This window comes from Alligator mississippiensis, chromosome 4, assembly GCF_030867095.1.
Source record: "Alligator mississippiensis isolate rAllMis1 chromosome 4, rAllMis1, whole genome shotgun sequence".
Classification (NCBI taxonomy): Eukaryota; Metazoa; Chordata; order Crocodylia; family Alligatoridae; genus Alligator; species Alligator mississippiensis.
In genome coordinates, this window is record NC_081827.1 from 215,045,786 (window position 1) to 215,068,948 (window position 23,163).

Sequence of the window (23,163 nt, forward strand, 5' to 3'; positions counted from 1 at the left end):
GTGAACAGAACAGTGTAATATGTATCTTAGTAGGAAACCTTTGTTAAATAAGAAGGTTTGTGAATGAAAATTGAGGTAGTAAAAGCTCTTTATCTAATGGCTTTAGAGCAGATGAGTTAAGGTAATTACAGGTAATAAACTTAGTGTGCAGTAATTGGTGCTACTGCACAGTAGCACTGGTTGCATATCTTTTAGGTGACACTAATGCATGGTAGACTAATTCTACTGCTGATTAGCACATTATTGTATAGTTTAGTTATATTATTACAGATACTAAACTTAATGCGCAGTAATTGCAGTGCATTAATGCATGTGTAGATGCGCCCACAGTTATTACTGCAATTTTTAATAGTTGTTTTCCTGCCCTTAACTCAGCTGCTCTAAAGCCCTTAGATAAAGAGCTTTTACTACCTCAATTTTCATTCACAAACCTTCTTATTTAACAGTTTTCTTACTAAGATGCAGGTAAAAGACTTTATTACAGGTAATAAACTTAATGTGCAGTAATTGGCGCTACTGCACAATAGTTCCGGTGCATGTCTTTTAGGTGACACTAATGCAAAGTAGACTAATTCTGCTGCTTATTAGCACATTTGCATGGCTTTTGCCGTGACACGCTAATGCACAGTAGAATTAGTCTACTGCACTTTGTGTCCTGTGTAGACGTATCCTGTATGTACTAGTCTTCTTTACACAACCTTTTCAGACTGCCTAGGATGCTTGAAAAAAGAATTAATGTGACACCACAGAGGGACCAGAAAAATAGTGCAGACATGCAGATGATAGTGCAGATGATTTTTCTATCCATAGTATGGCATTTCAACAGAATAAGCATGTATGCATTGATACCTGAAAAGAGGAAAAGTGCAGGAACAATCTGTCTTGGTGACAGTACCTGCTGATTACCTGTTTTTTAAGCAAGTCCTTCTCCTGAAAGATTCAAAACACAGGGAAATCACCTATCTGAAGGGCTGACTGACTACTGCAAAAAGAGTAAAGGAGAGTATGGAAAATCCTGTGCCACATGCAGATCACCAGGAAATTTTCAACTGTGTTGGCTTAGAAAAGTCATTTGCCTCTATGGTCATGGGCTGTCATCAGGCCCTATAGAACGGGCAGGAAACTATCATCTCTTCTGAAAAACTGCTTAAAGGCATGGCATGATGGGCTTAACCAGTTTAGTATGATGGTTGCCCATAGAGAGGGTGCAGAAGGGGCAGTCATTGACTAAGCATTGGGCAGGGAGCTTCAGCTGTTGGGACATACCAGACAACCCTCTGTATAAGATTGCTTCCTTGCCTAGCTGAGGGCTGGGTAGGAATTGGCTAGGTATCATAAGACTATGGATATAGAGGCACCATATGTCAAAGTGAAAGGCTTAGGTTTAATCTAACTCTCTGAGTAACCTTTATATTAAATGTCTTTGGCCTGTCATGTTTTGCTAATTGCAGTGCACTTTTCTGGTAATGTACTTTCTTAAATTTCTGTTAAGTTTGCGTAACTTACTTGGTGTTGACTTCATGTTGCCTGCATGTTTTGCTCCTACTATTTAATGAAGCTTTTTGTTATCCTCACCTGGAGCTGAAACAATGATCCAAATTCTGTATTTCACCCTTCAAAGACTATTTTAATTTCCTCTATTATTGCCATCCTATCTTTGTCGTAGGCATGTATCTGCTAATAGCCAACTTGCTGTGTAAATTTGTATGGGTCACTTGTACAATCTTTCTCTCTCTCTTTTTCTGTCTCCAGTTATCTCTTGGCTTATATATACACCCGTACTATATATTATATATAGTTATAGAATATTTTGTTATTGGGTGGTACCCTTTGGCATAACACATACATTATTTCTGAAGCCCATAGATTCTTAAGATGATGAAGTGGGTTTATGGCCCCTACCATATGTTACACTTAAGATGTGATTAACTAGTTAAATTGTGACCTTGCCACATAGTTAGTTAATGGCATGGTAAAACAAGGAATAAGCCAAAAGTTTTTCCACAAAAAATATGTAATAACTTTGTGCCTCATTCCTGTCACACCATTAAGTGAATCTGTGGCCTGGTATCCCTTTGTGGCTGGGAGCCTTGTCAGCTGATGGGGGTACACAAGCCTGCAGCTGATCCAGGCTCTCAGCCACAGGGGTGCTGCATCATGCACTCCTGCGGCTGGGAACTCACTGCTGATGGGGCTCTCAGCCACAGGGCCGCACCTTGCACTTCCAGGGCTCCCAGCAGCAGGGAGCACTATGTGCTCCTGCAGCCCAGAGCCCGCAGCTGATGGAACTCTTAGCCATGGGGGTCTACTATGCACCCCTGTGGCTAGGACTTCCAACAGCTGATCCTAGCCATGGCAGTGCATCGTATGTGCCTGTGGTTGAGAGTCATGTCAGCTGATATGGACTTCCAGCTGCAGGGGCACATGACGTGCCCCCAAGGCTTGTAGTCTGCAGCTGATGGGGCTCACAACTATGGGAACTCATGTTGCGCCCCTGCAGCTGCAAGCCCATCAGCTGCAGGTTCCTAGCCTCAGGGTCACACGGTGCGCCCCTCCAGCTAGGAACCCAAATCAGCTTCAGGCTCCTGGCCATGGAAGCTTGGTATCTGTTGGTGCAGGGGGAGTGCTGGATCGTGATCCTGGGCTTACCCTGCAACAGGAATAAGGCATGATGGGATCATGGTTCCTGCCACATGTGGATCATGCATTAGCTCCTATCTCACCTTTATCTGTATGTCTGGCAGGGACCATAATTTGTCAGATTTAGAGGGAATGATGCCATAATCGGATGTCACGTGAAACACTTATAAATAAATGAGTCCCCTAAATCAAAGACGTTCTTTAATATATTCTAATTGTCATAAGCAAATTTTTGTGTAGTAACTTGATATTTTGAAAAACATAAAAATTATTGTTTGATTGTCGAATACATGTTTCTTCTACAGTACTCTGCTGTATTAATTTTACTGAGACACTTACGTTGTTACCTTTCTGGTTTTACTACAGGTGTTAATGCTGACATTGCAAAATGACCCTCCCACTTTAGAGACGGGTGTAGAAGATAAAGAAATGATGAAAAAGTATGGCAAATCCTTTAGAAAACTTATTTCACTATGCCTTCAAAAAGACCCTTCCAAGAGGTATGTCATTGTATAAAATAGATTTTTTTTAAGTTCCTCCAAATTTAATTATTTTAAAGATTCTTTTTAAATATCAGCCATTGGTCTTTAAGCTGGGGAAAATTATCATCAACCATTTGTTATGCACAAGACTGGTGGATTTAGTAGGCTAGTGGCAAATATTTTGCTGTATTGAGCACTGCTCACTGTTGTATTGAGTCCCTACCTTGAAGAGTTTACAGCTGCTAACTTGAAATCAACAAATCGTAATATCTTATAGAAACCCGTGTTTTACGACCTATTTGTTTAAAGAAAAAAATAGGACTGGGAGGGACTTCATCATGCCATTGAGTCACCTGCTCAAGGCAGGAATATCCATTCTTGCCATTCTGGACAAATGTTTGTCTCCCCTGAACTTAAACTTCCAATAAAGCAAGTTCCACAACTTCTGTAGGTCATCTGATCAACACAACTGGAGCAAACTGAGATGTTAATAACCAAACATACTGTCCATTTGACTCTCCTCCAGAAAATGGTTACAGATTTCTTTTTTCCTTTTACGATCTGATCTCATTTCCAACTGTAGAATGTGCTATATGTGCTGTGTGACAAGATTACTTTAGAGAATATTCAGGAATATTAAGGGTTTTTTTTGTTTGTTTTAGGTAATATAATCAACGGGAAGGCTGTGTGTTAACTTAGGGTTATGCATTTTCTCTGCTTCTGTGCACTCTGCATAACTCTACTCTGTTTTTGTCACCTGAGAAAAACCCAGATAATGAAAACCTTCCAAAAGTCTGCATTGCTAGCTTGCTAGTAAAGTTCCAGGGTGATTTTCCCCCCCCATTTCATTTTAATCATAGTCATTTTTGTCGAAACCCATTTTGTAGATTTGCTTTTGTTGAAGTTGTGGAGGAAGCACTTTCTGTAAATAGCATATTCCCCAAGGTATTAATATGCTACTTAACCCCCCTTTTTGGGGGGTTTCATTACTAGCATTATAAAATTCTAATTGTGTAAAGAAAAGTGGGGCCAATTACGGTACAATGATATAGTTTGATTTCACAGGTCTCACAATAACATAAAAACCCAGAATAAAATAATTGTGAATTAGATGTAGCATGTCCTATTCTCATCTCTAGCTCCAGTAAGTCAGAATTGGGTCTAGGACCTGAAAGCAGGAAAAATAGGGAGCACCAAGAATAGTTAGGGAATAAAGAGTGTAAACTACAAGAAAACACCTTAATTTCCAAACATTCTCTAGATACTTTCTTTTTTCCTCGGGGCATACGTGCACTATTTTCAGATTCCAGAGCCTCTTACAGTCTGCCTGTTTGTCTCTTTAAATCTGAGTCTCTGGACTCTGATCCTTTTCAACTCAACCCTTCAACTTGTAGATTGCTTAAGATTTAGATTGAAGTGTGTTACAGGAAGTCCAGCTGTTTTTAGGATACAGAGACCAGCTGTTTTCAGGGCAACATTATATTGGTGTATAAACATAATTGTCATGCTAAGATATAACAGTTACAGTATTCTTCTCTTAGTCCAAAATATACTATTTTTACCTGAATACAAATCAACTTGGAATTTTGAGATCACCTGATAATTAGAAACTATACATGGAACATTTATAAAGATGAGTGGTAGATGTTTTTCCCTGTACAGAACCTAATTATTGGTGATCTGTCCACTGCCACTGTTAACCCTTTAGCTCCAGCCCTAGCCCCACTCCAGCTTGAGGCACAGAACACATGGTGGTTTCCGCTCCTTCCTGGCCATGTAGCAGCTGTTGTAGTGGTGGCAGCTCCAGCCTAGTCCTGGAGCCAGCTGCTCGTATTGTTGCTGATGCTACCAGGGTGGGGCTGGGGCCAGAGCAATTACGTATTCTTGTCTTGGGCTGGCACAAAATTGGAGCTCTGCCAGAGCTGGATGGTAGGCAGCCAGGGAGTCGAGGTGGGCAGTGGCTGCAGGTCTGACTCTGACCCTGACCCCAGGTTACAGCTGGGCCCAGAGCTGGAGTAGGAGCTGCAGCAGCTACCTGCCCCCCCTGCTGCTTTGTATTCAGAACCAAGATGAGGTTCCCCCCTCCATCCTCCCCAGTTTAACATGGGGATAGAAAGACTCTCATCTTGGGTTTGAGTTAATACGGTAGTGTTTACTGTTGGTAGTGGAGTTTTTAGGAGTTACTCATTCTGTATTACCCATGCCGATATGCAAATGTCAGAGTACTAGCACTCATGATGCCTTTCCACTTAGGTTTGTCTAATCTTCAGAGTTGGCTCAGAATGATTGGGCCTGGGTCTGAACACCCAAGATGGCTATAGCTTAGTTTACCTTTACCATATGACCTTACTGTTTCAAGACTCTTGTGTGAGAGACTGATGCCTCATCATATGTATTATTTGACCAGTGAGCCTTAGTTAATGAAGCACCTGAAGCACCAAAGCAACATTTTCAAATTAAAATATTTAATTTGTTTACCTCAGTTTACCTCAGGCACCAAAGCAACATTTTCAAATTAAAATATTTTTGGTTTTGGCCAAAAATATAAAGTTTTGTTTTTGCTGAAATTATTTATGGGGGAGAACCCACTTAGACACGTTTTGCTTGGCAGTCAGGTATATGTATTAATTAGGTATTTGCTTTAACATCAATTGGAAGTTAAGTAGGGAGCTCCTTTAGAAAGAGCAACACCTTCAGGCTACATCTTTATATGCAGCTTTTGTGGTAAGAAGCTGGTAACTTCTTTTGAGTTAAATTGTTGTAGATTTCAAACTTGATATATTTAGGTGGGAAAGTGGGTATTCACTGAATAGGTAACTGAAAGGATTAAATTTGGACCACTGGGCCATTGCTTTGGGCTCTTCTTGTAGTCAGGGGCTAGAAGCACAATTGTCAGCTTTTGTTGGTTTATGAAGCAAATTGATAAAGCTCAGTCTAGTTCCTTGTCAACATCTATCACCGTCACCAAAAAACTGCAGTTGCCAGTACCTGATGATACTGTTCTTAAAAAATAAAATAAATTATCCTTTCACGTGTAGAAGCTGATTAATTTGGAGTAGAGTTTAGGCACATGAATTAAGTTATTTAGGGGAGCATATATTATGTTCTCATGGATGAAAGGAAATTGTTTAAACCTTGGTTCAATCATCCAGTATGCATGTATTATAAAGGAAAGTGTCAGACCATTAGGATATTTATTGTATTCCATGTCATTAATATCTAGGCACATCATTATTGTACTAAATGTGTTAAATGAAGGTGCACATCTACCATTAATCTTAAAATAATTTGATAGCATTGCCATTTACACAGCAATCGTTCAGAAGTACAACAGAAACATACTATTTCACTAATTTTTTTTTTTACAGTATTCGTGGGATACTTGTCTTCTGCTCTAATCTTGTATTGATCTTTCAGGCCCACAGCAGCAGAACTTTTAAAATGCAAATTCTTCCAGAAAGCCAAGGTAAAAATGTTTAACTGTACAAGTCAATTTGCTCCATTTTACAATCTGCATGAAATGTCTGCACCGGTGGTTCTCAGCTTTCTTGGACTCGAGGCATACCTCTTACGAACTGAGTAGTGCCCAAGAAATTATTGTCAGAAAGGAATTTGTATATTGTAGTGCTTCTCTCCTTACATGGGGCCTGCACAGTAGGACTAAGTACAGACAGTCAAAAAGCCCGAGACTGAATTGATTCCATCTTTGCAGGTTAGTCTAAGCTGCATAGATTGAACTGAGAAGCAAGTGAACAGCCATTCATTTTTGATTCTGGAAATGCAGCCACATACCTGCAGTGGGCCTGGGCCAAAAGCGGGGTGGGGGTGCTAGATCACACCTCCCTGATCTGCTGGAGCAGACAGCTTCGGCTAAGGTTAGCTTCCCCATCCTGTGAGGGGGGGAGCTTACAGGGGAGTTGCAAAGCACCTTAGGATGCTGGGGGACTGTAAGTTAACTTGAATCTGGAGGGGATCTGGGACAGAAGTTCAATAAATGGATTTAATATACATCAGTTGCATCTAATACTACATCCATCCAGGTTTATTGTAAACTGGTTTGAGACATTATGAAAGCAGCTTGTGCACTGAACTTCTGGGCTAAGTACAGACATTTGGGAATGTTAGAGGGAGGTTAAATTAATTGAAAATGGCGGCCCAATATTTCATAAATTAGGATGTGGGGGTGCTAGCTGGGGGGATGGGGGTCTAGCAGGCTGAAGGGGATTGGGGGTCTGCTCAGGGATAGGGGTCAGGCATGCCCTGTGGGTGGGGTGAGGGGGCAGGTGTGATCTAAAGGTTGGGTGGGGTCTGGTGGGGTGGGACCTCCAGCAAACCTATACCCCCATCCCTACCTGCCCTCCCACCTCCGGGACTTATTTGCTCAGCCCTGGCAGTGGTAAATGCTGATAGAAGCAGCTGCATCCAGAGCAGCTTGTGGGATGGGAGTTGAGAGGGCTGGCTGGGAGTTGAGCAAAGGACCAGGGGGCCAAAAATAGACCAATGTAGGGGAAGGAGAGAGTAAAAAGAACAGCCTCTGGGTTGGGGCCAGTGGCTAGGTTTTTCCAGCCCTGGGGATGCTCAGGGAAAGTGTACAGAAGTTCCATGCACTGGTTTTGACCTAAATCAAATGAGCCTGGTACTACATAGATGCAGGTATATCTTAGATCCAGGTATATCTTGGGTTCTGCAGTTTTTAGACTGGTTTGCGTGCATGGACTTGTGTTCAGTTACAGGTTTAGATTGATTGCAAGCCACTTAGACTGGGTCTGTACGTGTAAAGTCGGCACCAGGATGAGCAAAGTTTAAATCAGGTGGCCATTTTGGACTCAATTTAACCTCCTGAATATCTGTATTTAGCCCTGTTGTATTACAGATTTGAACCGGTTTCTGATAACTTATACCAGGTTGTATGTAATTTCTGTCCCTAGCCTAGGTGTGAGACGCCCTGGTTCAGAGTCACTGGTCTGCACTCCTTTGCATTGGATGTAATGCCCTGAATACTTTTTCCTTTCTTTCCAGAATAGAGAATACCTGATTGAAAAGCTTCTTACTAGAACACCTAATATAGCACAAAGAGCAAAAAAGGTAAAGTTCTTTACACCTTTTCTTTTCTCTAGACAGTAGGATATACTGTTGCACAAGTGACAAAAGAATTGACATTTTAATAAATTAACAGGTAGAAGAAACAATTCTTTTATTAACACATTCATAGATGATTAATGTTGTAATTGATGTTAAAATGATTGGTTCCTGAAGTTGATCCATCTCCAGATAGGCTTGGGGCATTTTTTACTTCCTTACTGTGCCCTGCCAAGCTGTTAGTAAGATACGCAAGGTATCGTTTCATTATTATTTTTTTTTTTCAGAAAGCTTATACATAAAGGAGCAAGGAAATATTTTCCTTCTTAAGAAGCACAGAAATTCCACAAATACAGGAATTTGTGGCTTCATTTTAGAACCCAAAATACAAGGCTAAGAATGGTGCAAACAGTATTTATTAAGGATTACCTGGCTACCTGTGGATTTCAATGTAATTTTCTCAGATAGGAAGCTCATAATTGTGTGTTACAAATTAACAGAGTATTTATTGTCCAGTGCTTTGTGTAATTATTTTTACCAATGCAGTGTTGGTGTCAAGGGGTACAAACTCCGCCAACTTTAACTTGCATTATTTTATACCTGGTACAGAGTGGAGCCATAGAGGACTAGACCTTTTTGGCAAGTGTGTCTGGAGTAGTTGATAACTGGGAACTGATAGCCAGCTGCTGTCTAGTTAGGTACATGTAGACCTCAGGGTTTGTTTGTTTTTTTTAATTTGTTTTGGTTTTTTTTTGTTTTTCTCATGTTAAAGTAATCATTAAATTTACCATGCCTTGTTGTGGAGTAAGAACTCGATGCTAGGAAATGCTAAGCATCTGCAGCTGTCAATGCTTTTTTCCTAAAAGTAGGTTAGCGAGGAAGAAATTTCCAGAGGTGTCATCATCTACTTTGCCCACCAATATCTTGGGGTGTCCTGGGAAGATTTGCTTTCTTTACAGGTGCTGTCACTACTTGGTTTGGTTGGGTGGTGATCCTGAGTAAGTTTTGAAAGGATGTTATTTCTTTCATATAACGTATACAGAGTATGGCTTTGTTTTGGGAGGATAGGGTGGATAATGACGGAGGGAATTGTTTTGGTGGTCTAGTGAATCGGTGTTGAGAATGGACGGTCTGGTTGTCTGATGCTCCCTGTCTTCTTGAGGACACAGGCAGCTGTAAGATGTGGAGTAAGAGTACAGAGCACTGCAACACTTTGTCCATATGGTGGCAGCAATGCATGTGTGAAAGTTTACTTAATCTGACTCAAACTCCTCTGCTCCTCACCCAAGTCTTTTAAATCTTATACCAAAATGGGTTCACCATGAGTTTGACTAAGGGTTCTTAGACCATAGTTTTCATTCTAGAGCTTTTTGTATTACTGTGCAGACCACCACCTTTTCCTTCTAACAATTTGAGGCCTCAGAGCCAGTTGAAGAATTGCTTTTTACCAAAAGCTATGGCTTAAATACTTTCTGAAAATCTGAGAACAGGTTCCTTTGAGAGATGCATATGCAGTTTCATGTTTAGTTCATCATGGACCCACAAACGCATACTCCTTAGACCACAGGTGGGAATCTTTGCTCTTGGCTTCTTGAAACCAACTTCTTTTGCTTTTGTTTTTATTTATTTTTGTCTTTAAGATATGTGAGCCTTAAATGTTGTAGGCTGCTATAGAGGCTAATAGATTACAAATCTGCTAAATGCAGCTTAACTTTCAAACCTGTTTTTCAATTTAAGCTGTCAACTAGTGGAATTGATACATTCTTTTAAGTTTTTACAAGCGTCAATATTAACGTTCATTAATGAAAACTTGAATTCACTATAGTTTCCAGTGTGCCTGTTTTTATGCTTTTCAGGAGTCTTTCTTGTAAGAAATAATCCTTATGCTGAAAGTACAAATGTCTATGGGACAAGGAGGGGAAAGTGATGTGTGTCATCAGTTCTTCTGTTTTAACAGCACTTGGCATGGAGTGCCTGGAACTAATGGTCAATAGCATGACAGCTAGTATAGATATCGGAGCTGCCTTGAAGTAATTTTAATATTCTGTGCATCTACAGTTTGTCATTACGTTGCCTCAGTGCCCAAAACGGTGACTTAATCTTTTCTCTTTATGTAGCATTTCTTGCTCCTGCTTTATGTACATGTTTTGTACTTGCTGTTTTGTTTAAATCATGTTTAGATATCATGTAAAGTTGAACATAAATCAGGGAAAATATTAGTCCCTTACAGGCATAATCTTACAAAATTTGTAATAAATATATACTCCCCCCCTCAGTTGCATACTACTTTGTTAATTTAGTAATTCAAAGCTATTGATTCTAAATTACTTTTGTAACAGAGCTAATTTATAAATTGTCTCCCTTTTGGCGTTTTCAGTAGTGAAGAGTAGAACTGAGATATTTTCTGAATTTGCTTGCGTAGTAAGAGTATAACTTGCCTCTTTAGCATAAAATCTTGTTTAACATGCACTAGAACTGATTTAATAGACTCTCTAGCATGATACTAAAAGACTTCCAGTTTCATTAAGTTAACTTCTCACTTGTAATAAAACTCTGCATCTTCCATTTTGTGATCTCATTACTTTAAGGCACCATCAGATAGTTATGTGGGGATAGTGTGCTGAAGGCCAAGAACTGAATAACAAAAAAGAAATCTTTGACTATTGAGCTTTTTCTGGAGGACGAAGAAGTTTTCAAATGGAAACTGGGTGAAGGGTGAACATTTAGATGAGAACTCCCATCTCTCTCTCTTGCCCCATCTGCTTTCTCTTTGTAACCTCACAGTGGTGCAGGTGGCTGTCAGATGGAGGGTCAGCCAGCATTTTAATCATTCAGAGCACACCTATGAAAGTGATGCAGTAGGTCTCCTAGATGCCCGAAAAATTACAGTGGTGAGATGAATCACCCAGCTCAGAAGACCAGTGGATCTGATTAGAAAGTTGAGAGAAAATAGCTACAAGTCAGCACTTCCAAAGACCTTCTTTTTAAGAAGTCCTTTTGACTTGGTCTGATAAAAGGCAAGAGGGTTAGAGGAAAAGAGTTTCAACAGAACTGGGCTCTTTTGGATATGAATATATTGAGGAACAGTATCCAGTAGGAAAGTTTATTCTAGTCTTTGTAAGATTTTTAATCTGTCTGCACAGGGTTTGTCTCTAAAGAATTTTCTTAATCTTTAGTTAAAGATTTCCTGTTATTAGCAACCAGTGTTTACTAGTCACCTTCCATAGATGATGCTGTTTAAGATGAGCTTCAGTGTTTTTATTTTGTGAGTCTCACTATTATTGTACCAGTAATATACATTTTCAAACTTACTATCTTTTCAAAATATTCAGGTTCAGTCTGAATAGAAGTACAGTGGGTTTTGTCTGTTTTAGTCCTGCTTCTGCTGAATGAATGGGAATTCAGTGGAGCAAGAGTCTGCCGTTAGGTTAAGGCCATTAGTTAGAGTTTTGTTTGGCTGGATTTCATTCTCTAGAATGGCAATGTTAGGTTAAAAGGGAAAGGAGCAAACTGCTTCAGGAGTTTAAAGAAACAGTTTGTTTGAAACCTAGTTACAGTGGGGAAAAATCATAATTAAATTTGGGTATTTAAATACAGGTGGCCCTGTAACACCATGGCAATTTTGTGGTTTTATAATCCTGTTTCCTCAATTTAAAATGACTCCGGATAAAGCTGTCAAATCCACCAAGCAAATAGGGAAAAATACTGTTTTTAACATTTTATAGTAACCTTAGGTCCTACTAATGAAATACTAATTGAATAATGATATTATTTACATTTTATATCAGGGAATAATCTGCTTAACACCTCTAAATTTTTTTTAGTGCTTGAAGCTTTTATCATCATCATGCAGACAATGGTAGAAAGAAGTAAGAAAACTGTCTCCCTGCATGGAGTATTAAGTGATAATATTTGGTAAAAAAAAATTAAGTTACTTATTTCCATTGGAAATATTTTTAGTGATCAGAATAAAATGGAAAATCACTCTTGGAGTTGGAACTCAGCAATGCAGTGGACACACCTGAGTAGTTCATACTGAGTTTAGAGATTGGGAATGCCTCAGAGGGAAGAGAACACTAGAAACGAAATGTATATCTAGGTCAAAACTAATTGAATGTTTAATAAGTTAGGCATTTTCATATACCTGAAATGGTGATATTGTTGAGATGATGGTTTTAATTTGATGCAAACACCTCACTGAATAAGCATTGAGGATTGGCTTTAATACAGTTGGACTTGCCACCTTTGCACAACAGAACTAAATTAGTTTGTCAAGTAATGAATATTCATTTTATAATAACCAGCATTACAAGAAATTGTATCTCTTAAATACTGGCATATTACAGAAAAGAAGGGACATGTTAATGTTGAAGTCTTTTTATTACCAGAAAGCAGCTGTTGAATTCTAAGCAGTACATTTCATTTACTTGGAATTTTTGGGAGCCTTTCCTGCCCTCCACCCCATTTTCTGCTGTTTTGAGCTTTTACCTTTTATTAGATGTGAGAAAAAATATATCTAGCGAGCTTTTGTATGCATCCAGTTTAGTGGCGCTGAGAGCTATATCTTTACCTTACTCGGAGAACCATAAAAATGTAACATTTTTCCAACTACTCGAGACAATTACAAAATCTTGTGGGGAAGACTATCATTCTTGTAGCTTACTATATTTGATTTACTTTAATGTAAAGCTTATTTCTACAACTGTTCCATTGTGCAGTAGTGTTTTTTGTTTTCAACAAAAATAGTTCACAAAACCAGACTGTTAGTTTTGTCTTGTAGCTCTATTGGTAAATGGATTGAAACTGGGTGAGCTAACCAGTAATGCCAATATGCAGCTTGGTCAGTTTTCTTCTGACTGCAGATTTAGAAAGAGGATTGCTATGAACTATTCTGCCCTGGAATTTTTATGAAATAAATTCCCGTTATAAGATGTGAAGTCAGAGGAGCGGTGACTTACTTTACTTGTGGGTTTCCCCTTTTCCTATCCCAAATATGCTATTTATGACAGTAGCATTGGGAACTTTGAAAGAATGGGTGGGAGTTTAACCAGAGTCCTCTCTAATAGCGTATTTCCAGAATCAAACTGTCATAAATTAATCCAAAAACTTTGAAATTGGCCTTCTGAGTCAATCTTGGTACTTGAGGTAGTCACTGCAATTTAAACTCCAAGAGACTTATGTATTAGTTAACACAGCAGCTATTGCCTACTGTCAGGATTTAAAAGAACCTATTTGATTAATTTGCATCATTAAAACTTGTAGGCAATGGCTTTCATTTTAATTATTGTATGCGATCTGTAACTTGAATACTCAGTTACATTGAAACAGTGATTGTCCCTTAAGTAGCAACGTTGTGTGGATGGCTTCTTTGGAAGTTTCTAGTTGTAGCTGTAATGATGAGCTCCAGGATATCTACCTGCTTGACACATAACCAGACAAAAATCCTGAGCTCCTTTCAAATGTTGCAGACTTCCATTGTTTTATTACTTTGTGATGAATAGACATAGTGTTCTAGAGTAATAAGCTTTTAGCAGTGGTAGAATGAATTAACACAGCTTGATCTGATGGTGGGCTGTCACTATGGCCACTTCTCTTACCGCCATCCTGGTTTGGGTCAGAGAGAATTTCTTTGCTCACAGGATCTGGCCCATGGGTCATAAGTTGCCAACCTGTGCTAGAGCCTAGGGCATTGGTTCCCAACCTCAGGGCATGACCCAAATCAGGGTCACGGGTGGGTGTTCCTCACTAGGGTTGCGAAGGGCACATGTGTGTACGTACGTGTACACACACACACACACACACAGGGTGGGGCTGCCTCACACAAATAGGCAATGTCAGTTCCCCTGCCCATAGGCCGCTGCTGCCACACTCCATTCCCCGTAGCCCCTGTGGCGCCGGGTCAGGAGGTCCTGCTGGTTGCCAGTTTAGGGTTGCAGCAAAAAATGTTGGGAATCATTGGCCTAGGGTTAAGCAGTATTCTTTTGTAATTACTTTACAGCAGGGATGGGCAATTATTTGGGCTGAAGGGCTACTTTGGGAGTTTTAGTGGACTATTGTGGACCAGGTTAGCACCTCTGTACCAAAACTCCCTAAGTAGCTCTGTCCCATGCTCAGCTGGGTGTGGATAGGATGGGGTTATGGGTGGGTGAAAAGTGGCATCTGGGAGCTGGTGGGGCTGAGGATGGGATGAGGATCTCAGGGCGGTGATGGCATGGGGCCAGAACCTGGGGCAGAGTCGCTGTCTGCTCCCCTCATGCCCCTGTGATGTGTGCCAGTTCTGTGGGAAGGGGTGTGAGGAGAGCAGATTGTGGCTCTGCCCTGGGCCCCAGCCCCATGCTGTCACAGCCCTATGATCCCAGCCGTGCCCACCTGTCCCACTGCTGGATGCTGCTCCCCACACACCTGCAGCCCCACTCCCTGTCCGCTTGCTCCATCTGGCACCCATGGAGGTGGGTACAGGGTGGATGGGCCATGGTGCCCAGGCAGCAGTGGCCATGGAGACTGGCAGTGGGAGGCAGCAGCGGGTCCAGTAGTGGCAATGGAGGCTGGCAGCAGCAGCAGGAAGGAGCCAGGGCTCCTGTGAAGTGAGTCTGGCTGCGGGGCAGCAGGGCTGGCTGCACATGCCACAGCCTGGGCTGCCCATCCCTGTATCTGGGCCAGGCAGGGCTGAGGGACCCACCACGGGCTGGACAAAATCCGCTGGCTGGCCAGATCTGGCCTGTGGGCTATATTTTGCCCACCCCTGCTTTAGTCGCATAGCTAGATTTTTTTTTTTGACAAGCCCAGAATGAAAAGCGTAAGTGTCTTCAGACAATAAAACCATTAAATCAATAAGAAGGACCCAAAACTTATTTTTCAATCCTCTCCTTATTTTTAAACTAATCTCAGAACATTTTTGAGATTAGGCTAGGCTAGATTCAACTTCTGAATGCTTGGCATTAGTTGTATCTTGGGTTAATATGTTGAATATCACGATGAAGAAAATCCCCTTATATTGGAAAGCTCAGAGCTAACGCAGTTAGCTGGACTGAAGGGAAGGGTAACTTTTCCATGGCTATTTGATTCTTGCCTCTTGCTGAGAATGCCCAGGAAGGTGACAGCTGTCATTCTAAAAGAGTATACTTGCCTGCAAAAAATTGAAATCTCCACTTTTTCAATAATAAGATACCAAACTGCAATGAGAGAAGAAGAATCACAACCTTGTCTGCCCTATATTTGAAGTGGCTGGGATGTGGAGGCTCTGTTTCCCTTTGCTAAACACTGAGGTTATATAGTTCAAGAATTTAAACTAAAATTCTACCCCATTACAGTAGGTCAAATGCTTTTTACTGGACAGATGTTGCTCAGTCTACATGCACACACCTTTTGTGGTACAAGCCTCTGAAATGTTGGCTGTATAGAGGAGCACAGATCACTTCCCGCTTATCACAATGTGTAGGGGCAAACTAAGGAACCTGTACTTTATTCAACAAAGGAACCTGAAGCTGTGAACAGGATTGAGCTGAAGACTGGAATGTGAAAGAAAATGGTTTCTGTCTTCTTTGTTTTATTTTTTTTTATTTTTTTATTTTTTTGGTAAGTCAGGTGGTAGAGATGAGCTCCATGAGGAATGCTGTGATAGCAGATGGATCAGAAGCAATGCTGCTGTTTGTCACTGTGTTATTGCAAGTCTTAAGATTGCTTTTTCTTAAATCTCTAGGCACTAGAGTTAGGTAACTGTATGAAAATCTCTGCTTTCATTAAAAGAAAATCTCCGCTCTCATTAAAAGAAATAGAGTTCTAGCCCCTAAAGTTTGAGAGAAGCTGGAAAATGTGATCCAGAGGCAACTAAAATGCCCTTTAGCTTGGACAAAGGTAACCCCTCAATACTCCTTGTTTTAAAATCGTTTAAAAATCTGCCTGTGACTGGTGTGGGGTTTTTTTTGTTTTTTTCCCTGGGACATGACTCATGATTTTTTTGTCTTTTCTTTTTGTGGTAATGTGTAAGTTGCTGGAAGTCCTGCTAAAGCAGTGCAGGTAGAACAGAATGTCCTAGGATTACAAAAGCCAGGAGTCTGAAACATGTGAACATATGAAAGAATGGCTGAAACATTTCCCTGGCTAAGAAACTGAAAAATGTGGAATGGGGTTGAATGTTTTAGAGATGAGCGCTTGGAGCTGATTGGTGGACCAGAATTTGAGTTGGGATATGTTGGATTAGTAATAAGTGTATGGCCAGGCATAAGTGTGTGTTGTTTCATTTGCAAGAAAGGTAGCTTCTGGGCTTAAGGTATTCAAGTTGTACTTGCATACCTACAGTATGAAGTGCAAGGAAAAAAAGTCAAATGGATAGCTCTAACAGAAAGGTATAGAATTGTTACTCCATAGTTAAAAGATATTTTCCAGCAGAGGGCAGCAGTGTATTTGAAATACTTTGCTCTTACTGCAAAGGAAGAATGAATAAGATTTGGTCTTCTACAATGAAATTTAAAATAATAACAATGGCTGAAAGCCTTGTTTTTAAAAAAGGCTTCACTTGTGGAGTGGAAAACACTATACTGATAGTCAAAATAGAGATGCCTTTTTGATATTTTATAATACCCAAACTATTTGGGTCTCTACACATTCTTAGGTGCAAAATGTATTTTTGCAATGAACAAAATTTTACACAAGATTTCATTTTAATTGGATTAAAAATAACTCTTGTCTGGAATGAAGTTTTAAAAATCTGTGAGAGAGCTTACTTTGATAATACTTGTAAGGTACACAAGGGATTTGATACCTTGGATTTTGTTCTGTTCTAAGCGAAGGGAAGCATTCAAATAGCAAATACTGTATTGCAAACATTGCAGCATTCACTAGTTTTGTTTCCAGGATCTGGCCCTTGGAAGGTAATTATTTAGCAAAGCTGTAACTAAAGCTGTATTCACCTTCTGTTGTTGAAGAAAACAATAGTTTGGTCACTTAATCTTTCAGGTTCTTTGCTAAAGCATAGCAATGGTGATCAGAACATGTTGTCCACATCCAGATGAGTGTGTCTGTGCAGTATGTTCTTTGTTCCATTGTTTTCCATGTTCCAGGGGAGCAGTGTAGAGGGTTTTTTTGATCCCTGAATACCCAGGGGTCAAAAAAACCCTGCCAGGGTGGGGGATAGTGGAATAGTGCATGTCGGAGCAGTGTGTACTGCCCAAAACTGGATCCAGGCCAGCCGGAGCCACACTTCACTGTTGGCCAGGCTCTATGCAGCAGGATCGCCACTGCTGCAGCCCTGGGAGGTTCCCAGGACCCCAGATAAGGCTTCTGGGGCCAGCCCAGTGCTGGCCCCAGCCTCCCCTCCTCTAGTCAGGGTAACTTTCGATATGCCAGAGTACATGTGGTATAGGCATTCCCCAGGGACAACTAGCAACAGCACAAGGTGCGCTGCTGCTAGTTGCCCCCAGGGAACCAAATGTCCATGAATGTCTGAACATTTTGAGTGCAAAAGGAATATCCAGTAGCTCTTCAAATAATAATTCTTCCATGTGATTAGCTAAGAAACAGAAGTAGTCATGCTAGAGATTTCTTTTTCTCTGTCCTTCATCTTTGGTCTGTGTGCCTGATGTGGCAATTAGTTACATTCTTAATTGGCTTCCTTCCATTCTTGAAAATAGCTGCAAGGCTGCTGTACCTTAGTTTCAGCTGGGGAAAATACATGAGTAGCTCTCGCATGTAGGAATTAGCCATTAGGGGGTGCCATGAGAATAGTTTGTTTGGGAGAAGGTTGTGCACGCTATCTGAGAAGCACTCAATAACCATTACCCTGCAGATTGAAATTTCCGATTCCTCTGCCATACAAATGCACATTCATGCCTAAAAGAAGTATTTTTCAATAAAACAATATGAATTACAGAAAAAAAGTGGCTGGTTTGCTGGTTAAAAAATTGCATTCGTGAGGCTCTATTTAATGTAATTAATAAACAGAGAAATACAAAATTTAAAAGCAGGATTATTAACCTGGTAGCATAACAGAAATATGCTTGGTTATCTGTAGCATTCTTGTTTAGGAACAGAAAACGATGTCATATCTTGGACTCCTAAACACGCTTGGGGACCAAACTGAGTGTGTGTTCACATTGCTTACTTCTGCCCCCCTAAACCTAGTATGGGGGGAAATGTCTGCCTGCCTTCCAACCCTGTAATGTGAGATGAGATGGAGCCCTGAATCTAAACTCTGCACTTTGCTTGATGAAGGCAGCAGCATTATTACAGGAAGAGCAGTTGGGGACAGAATAAGATGGATTTAGCAATATTTCACTGCTGAAACTAGTGGATCCAAACTCCCTTCTTGTGTTCTGGTGTGAGAGGTGGGGTACAGTGCTCTGAAACAAAGTTGACTTTTAGTGGAGACATGAGTAGAGCACAAAAGGCATATGTGGTTACAGGAGAAGCAATATAGAGTGAGGGTGATCTACCTGTTTTGTTGACAAACAGATATCTGTAGTAGGCTTGCTGAATCTGGTTTATTTGCAAAGATGAGTTGTGTTTTGTATCTCAGAAAGATCATTCCTGGGATTGAAAGAGGAGCTTAAAATGAAATTTGGCTCACTTCAGTAGCTTGCATGAGCTGTCTGAAGCCTGTTATTTGGAGGGGCTTGCTTACTGTGGAATAAGTGATTCTCATGCCTGAAGTCCTGTGGACTGGAATTTAAGAATTACAGTGTGAAAATTCACAAGCTTAAACCTAGGTCGTCTTTCTTTTTAGCGTTAGGTGTATGGTGACTCTCTCTCTCTTCCCCTCCCCTGCTTTTGCCCACACAAGCAAAAGGTAGATTGGTATAAGTAAGTATACTGAAGGTGCCTTTTGGATTTCTTTTCTTCTTTTGACTATCCCTATATGTTCTGTATTCAGCCTGTGTATTGACCTTATTCTAATTTGTTTTCATTGGGATTTTTCACTGCTCAGAGGTCTTCCTCCATTCTTGTTCATTCCAGTTTGTCACAGGGTCTGTCAGACATGAACTTGATAATATATATGTTTCAATGGATGGAAACAGCTGTCACTGAGAGTATAAATATAACTGCTTTCTTGTTGCTTTTGTAATGCATTCATGATCCATCTGTGACAGATGCCACTTATGTTGCTTCACCTCTTCATTGAGACCTTTAGTGCTTTGATCCCTCTGATACAATTTATGTGAATTGTATTCCTTAGCAGTACAGGATACTGCCAGGGTGAATTAGTGCTCTGGTCTCCTAGAAAATGTAGTGGGACCAGAATGGAAAAGAGTTATATCCTGTAAAATGTACTGCCAGTGAGATGAGAGGCATTGGGAGTGAGAAAATACTGGGAGAAAAGATCGCTTTGGAGAGCTGTAAAGAGGAGAAAGTACAGATCCTGGAAGAGTTGGGGTAAAGAACTAGAAATGGGAGGAGATGAGTAAAGATTTATTGGGACTTAGAAATTTCACTACCAGGTCCTAGATTAGGGAAACTTGAGAGAGGTGGCAGTTTTCCCTTTCTACCTTCAACAGAGGTGACAGACTTGTCATTAAAAGCTTTCTCAACCCCCCCCCCCCCCCCCCCTTGAAGAATGAATAAACCAGTTTGGGAAATTATTGTAGTCCATTATCTCATCTATTGCTTCTGTGATGATATAGTGTTTTTTCTTTAAAGTCTTTTGTTGGAAGTGATGTAGGGGGTGGGCAGCAAAAGTGGTGGAACTCAAGAACTGCAAAGCCATAAACCATCTTGGCCCTTTGAGGGCATAGGTGAGCAAACAAGTTACTGCAAGGCAAAGCAGGGTGGGGTTTTGATGCTCATCAACTACTCTGCAGTCACTGCTAGAGTGTGCACTTTTACTCTAGATAAATGAAAGCTACCTACATTAGATTAACTTTCAGTGAAAAAGAAGTAAGTTGCTGTAGAGCAGTTGGGGAAGGTGAGAATTTGCCTCGTATCTCAAGATAACTTGTTGGCTGGTGCTGGTGGCACAAGGAGGAACCCTGAATGGGTTGGTTGTGCAGCACAGAACAAATTAATACCAACTTGGAACATGAACTTACTCAAATTCCTTAGGGTCTGAGGCATTGACCACTGCCTTCTAGATGAGCTCTGCCTAACGCACCCTAAGCACGATTTCTCCCACAGAGGTTTCTTAAGGTAAAAGTAGGCAGAGTTTTATTGTATGCTGGAGAGAAAGGTATGTAGCAGAGGCAACTTTCTATGCCTTGGAAAAAGTAACCCGCTGAATCCAAATGCCCTCTTCAGAATAAAAGGTTAAATTTAGCATTGTATGTTGGGAGGCACTTCAGACTAATGGTGTAAGTATCACTAACCCCACAAGTATAGTTTCTGTGTCTGTTCTGGACCACTACTAAAAAGCATTTTCCTTTGTATCCAAGCTCCATGTTCCAACCTGCCCTGGAACATAAAATATGTAAGAATTAGCTGGATACCAGCTCCAAAAAGGTAAAAGAAACACAATCCACAGATAGGCAAGGGACATCAAAAAGGAGGAGAAAAATTTTCCATGTGGTCATATTCTTGATGTTCAGCAGAACATGTTGAATGGTAGCATGATGGTTTGAGATACATAATTGAATAGTCTAAAAGGGAATAGAGACCAAATACCATATTTACTCAAGTAGAAGACAAGTTGTTTTCCCCCCAGTCAGCATGGGGCGAAAAACTCCTAATCTTACATTCACATACAAGGAAACCTCATTAAATACATTGTTGATCAATTAATCTGCTGCCAAATGCAACATGTGCTTAGTAATGGAAACCAACTACAAAGCTGATTAAATGCAGCAAAGATTGAACATGACTATAAAACGTGGCTTGTGTTGGACAAACGTACTGATGGGAACCTGCCACAAAAATAGGTTAGTGCAGCTCATCTGAATAAGATGTATTGCAGTGCCCATCAGCAGTGATTCTTTTAGCTCATGGTGAACCAGTACACTGAATACATTTCAACTTCCTCTTCACTCTCACAGGTGAGCTGCACCTTTCTTTCCCATTTCCAATGATTCCTGTTTCTTCACCAACCTTACGTGTCTGACAAACTTCATGAAATAGGGCCCCAAGCAGTTTACCCGGAATCCCTCTGTCACCCCCCTCAGCCTGTCGCATATGGCTAGTGTGGCCTTCCCCTCCATAAGATTGCCCTGCACCTCTTCTGCATATAAATTTTTGGAGGATCCTAGGAATCATGACAAGAATACCCTGTCCAGTGCAGAGTGGGAGAGGGTGCTAATTAGCATACGGATCATTTATAGTGGGTATCTGGACTACACAGCAGTAGAGCTGTGGGATCACCATGGCTTGAAATGCTGTTGATCCTGCTGGGGCCTAGCTCAATGAACCATACGGTAAATCATGAACCTTTGGCTTTGGACTCATTGTGCGTAGCTTGTACTCTCTGTAAGTAGATAAGAAAGTGCTACTTAAAAGCGTGTTTATGGAGTACCTGTGCTAAAACGTGAAGCAGTTTCAAAAAACGAAACTGTCAATTCTGGATGAACTAAGTCTATGAGTACCTGTAATAATTTACCTATATGCAAATTACTACAGGTATGTTTATTTCAAGAACAGTGTTTTGAAATTTGTCCCTCCCTTCCATATGCTTAGGGAGAACAGTGTTTGACAGTAAGGAGCCGGGGAAGGTGCTTCAGGAGGAAGAAGTTGGGCAGAGGGCAAGAGGGGCTACCTGACCCCTCCCCAGCCTTATTTTCCATGCTGCAGCAGTGGGAGGGGGACATTCAAGGCAAACCTTGAATAAGTAGATTCTATATCTGGAAAATTTCTTATAAATTTTCCATATATAGAATCCAATTATTGGGTGTTGTCTTGCATCCAGGATCATTGAGTAAATATAGTCATTTTAACTTTTTTTTTTTTTTTAACGTTCTCTCAGTACTTGTTAATGTGTGAGTCCAAAAGGACAAATGTGTGCCCTATATTCAGGGAATGTTTATTTCTTTCTGTATGCTGGGATAAGAAGGGTTGGTCATAACAACACCAATCTTCTATTTTGCAGAAAAGAATAGACCATGAATTTTCCATTTCATCGTGGAACAAAATAAGAACTTGAGAGGGAAAGACCAAATTCCAGAACAGTGAATAGCTTGGGAGATTCAGGCACTTACCTAGGATGTGGGAGAGCCAGGCACAAACTGGAAAGAGTTAGAGACTTGACCCTGGGTTTCCCACATCCCAAGTGAGCACCCCAGCTACAGAATGGAGGCAGGAGGGAGTTGCTGAGAGTGTGATATTCTAGCCTGAACCTGAGCACCTTTATCTGACAAAAGCTTGATTTTTTTTTTTTCTCCCCCTGCAGAATAGCTTGTGCTGATGAACGTGGCTTTTTCTGACCAAAACAAAATAGTGGGAGTGGGAAAAAAGTCCTGATCAGTTCTAGCAACATAGGGCTAGGCAAACTCAAGAGACCAGAATGTGTTGTGAGGGGCAAAATTGTGATTAGAACTTAAGTGCCTTTTAAGAACACTTTAGGAAAGCTGATCTCAATGCACTCAGGCGATTAGTCAAGGATGCACTGCAGAGTAGGAGTTTTGAAGGGATGGGAGTCCAAGAAGGGTGGCTGTGCCTTAAGGAAACGATCCTTCGGGCACAAAGCAAGACGATCCCCGAGCGAGGCAAAAGAGGGAAAGGGGCCAGGAGGCTTCCCTGGCTGACCAGAGAAATCCAGAGCAGCCTAAGGGCCAAAAGGGGAGCACATAAAAAGTGGAAACAGGGTGAGATCACTAAAGATGAATATACCTCCTCTGCTCGTGCTTGTAGGGAGGCAGTTAGGCGGGCCAAAGCTACCATGGAGCTGAGGATGGCAACCCAAGTAAAAGAAAACAAGAAATTGTTTTTTAGATATATTGGGAGTAAAAGGAAGGCCCAGGGAGGAATAGGACCCCTGCTAAATGGGCAGAAACAATTGGTGATGGACAGGGGGGACAAGGCTGAACTCCTCAACGAGTTCTTTGCCTCAGTG

At 40.9% G+C, this 23,163-nt stretch overlaps 1 protein-coding gene across 5 annotated transcripts in view; it reads left to right on the top strand.

Moving 5' to 3' along the window:
• The window catches only part of STK39 (serine/threonine kinase 39), a 211,122-nt gene that overhangs the window by 79,148 nt on the left and 108,811 nt on the right, over positions 1 to 23,163 (top strand). For all 5 annotated transcript variants that reach the window (XM_019480504.2, XM_059727307.1, XM_059727308.1 and 2 more), the window contains 3 exons: positions 3,007 to 3,140; positions 6,540 to 6,588; positions 8,142 to 8,207. In XM_019480504.2, the coding sequence (XP_019336049.2) occupies positions 3,007 to 3,140; positions 6,540 to 6,588; positions 8,142 to 8,207 (249 nt within the window). The remainder of the gene's footprint in view (positions 1 to 3,006; positions 3,141 to 6,539; positions 6,589 to 8,141; positions 8,208 to 23,163) is intronic.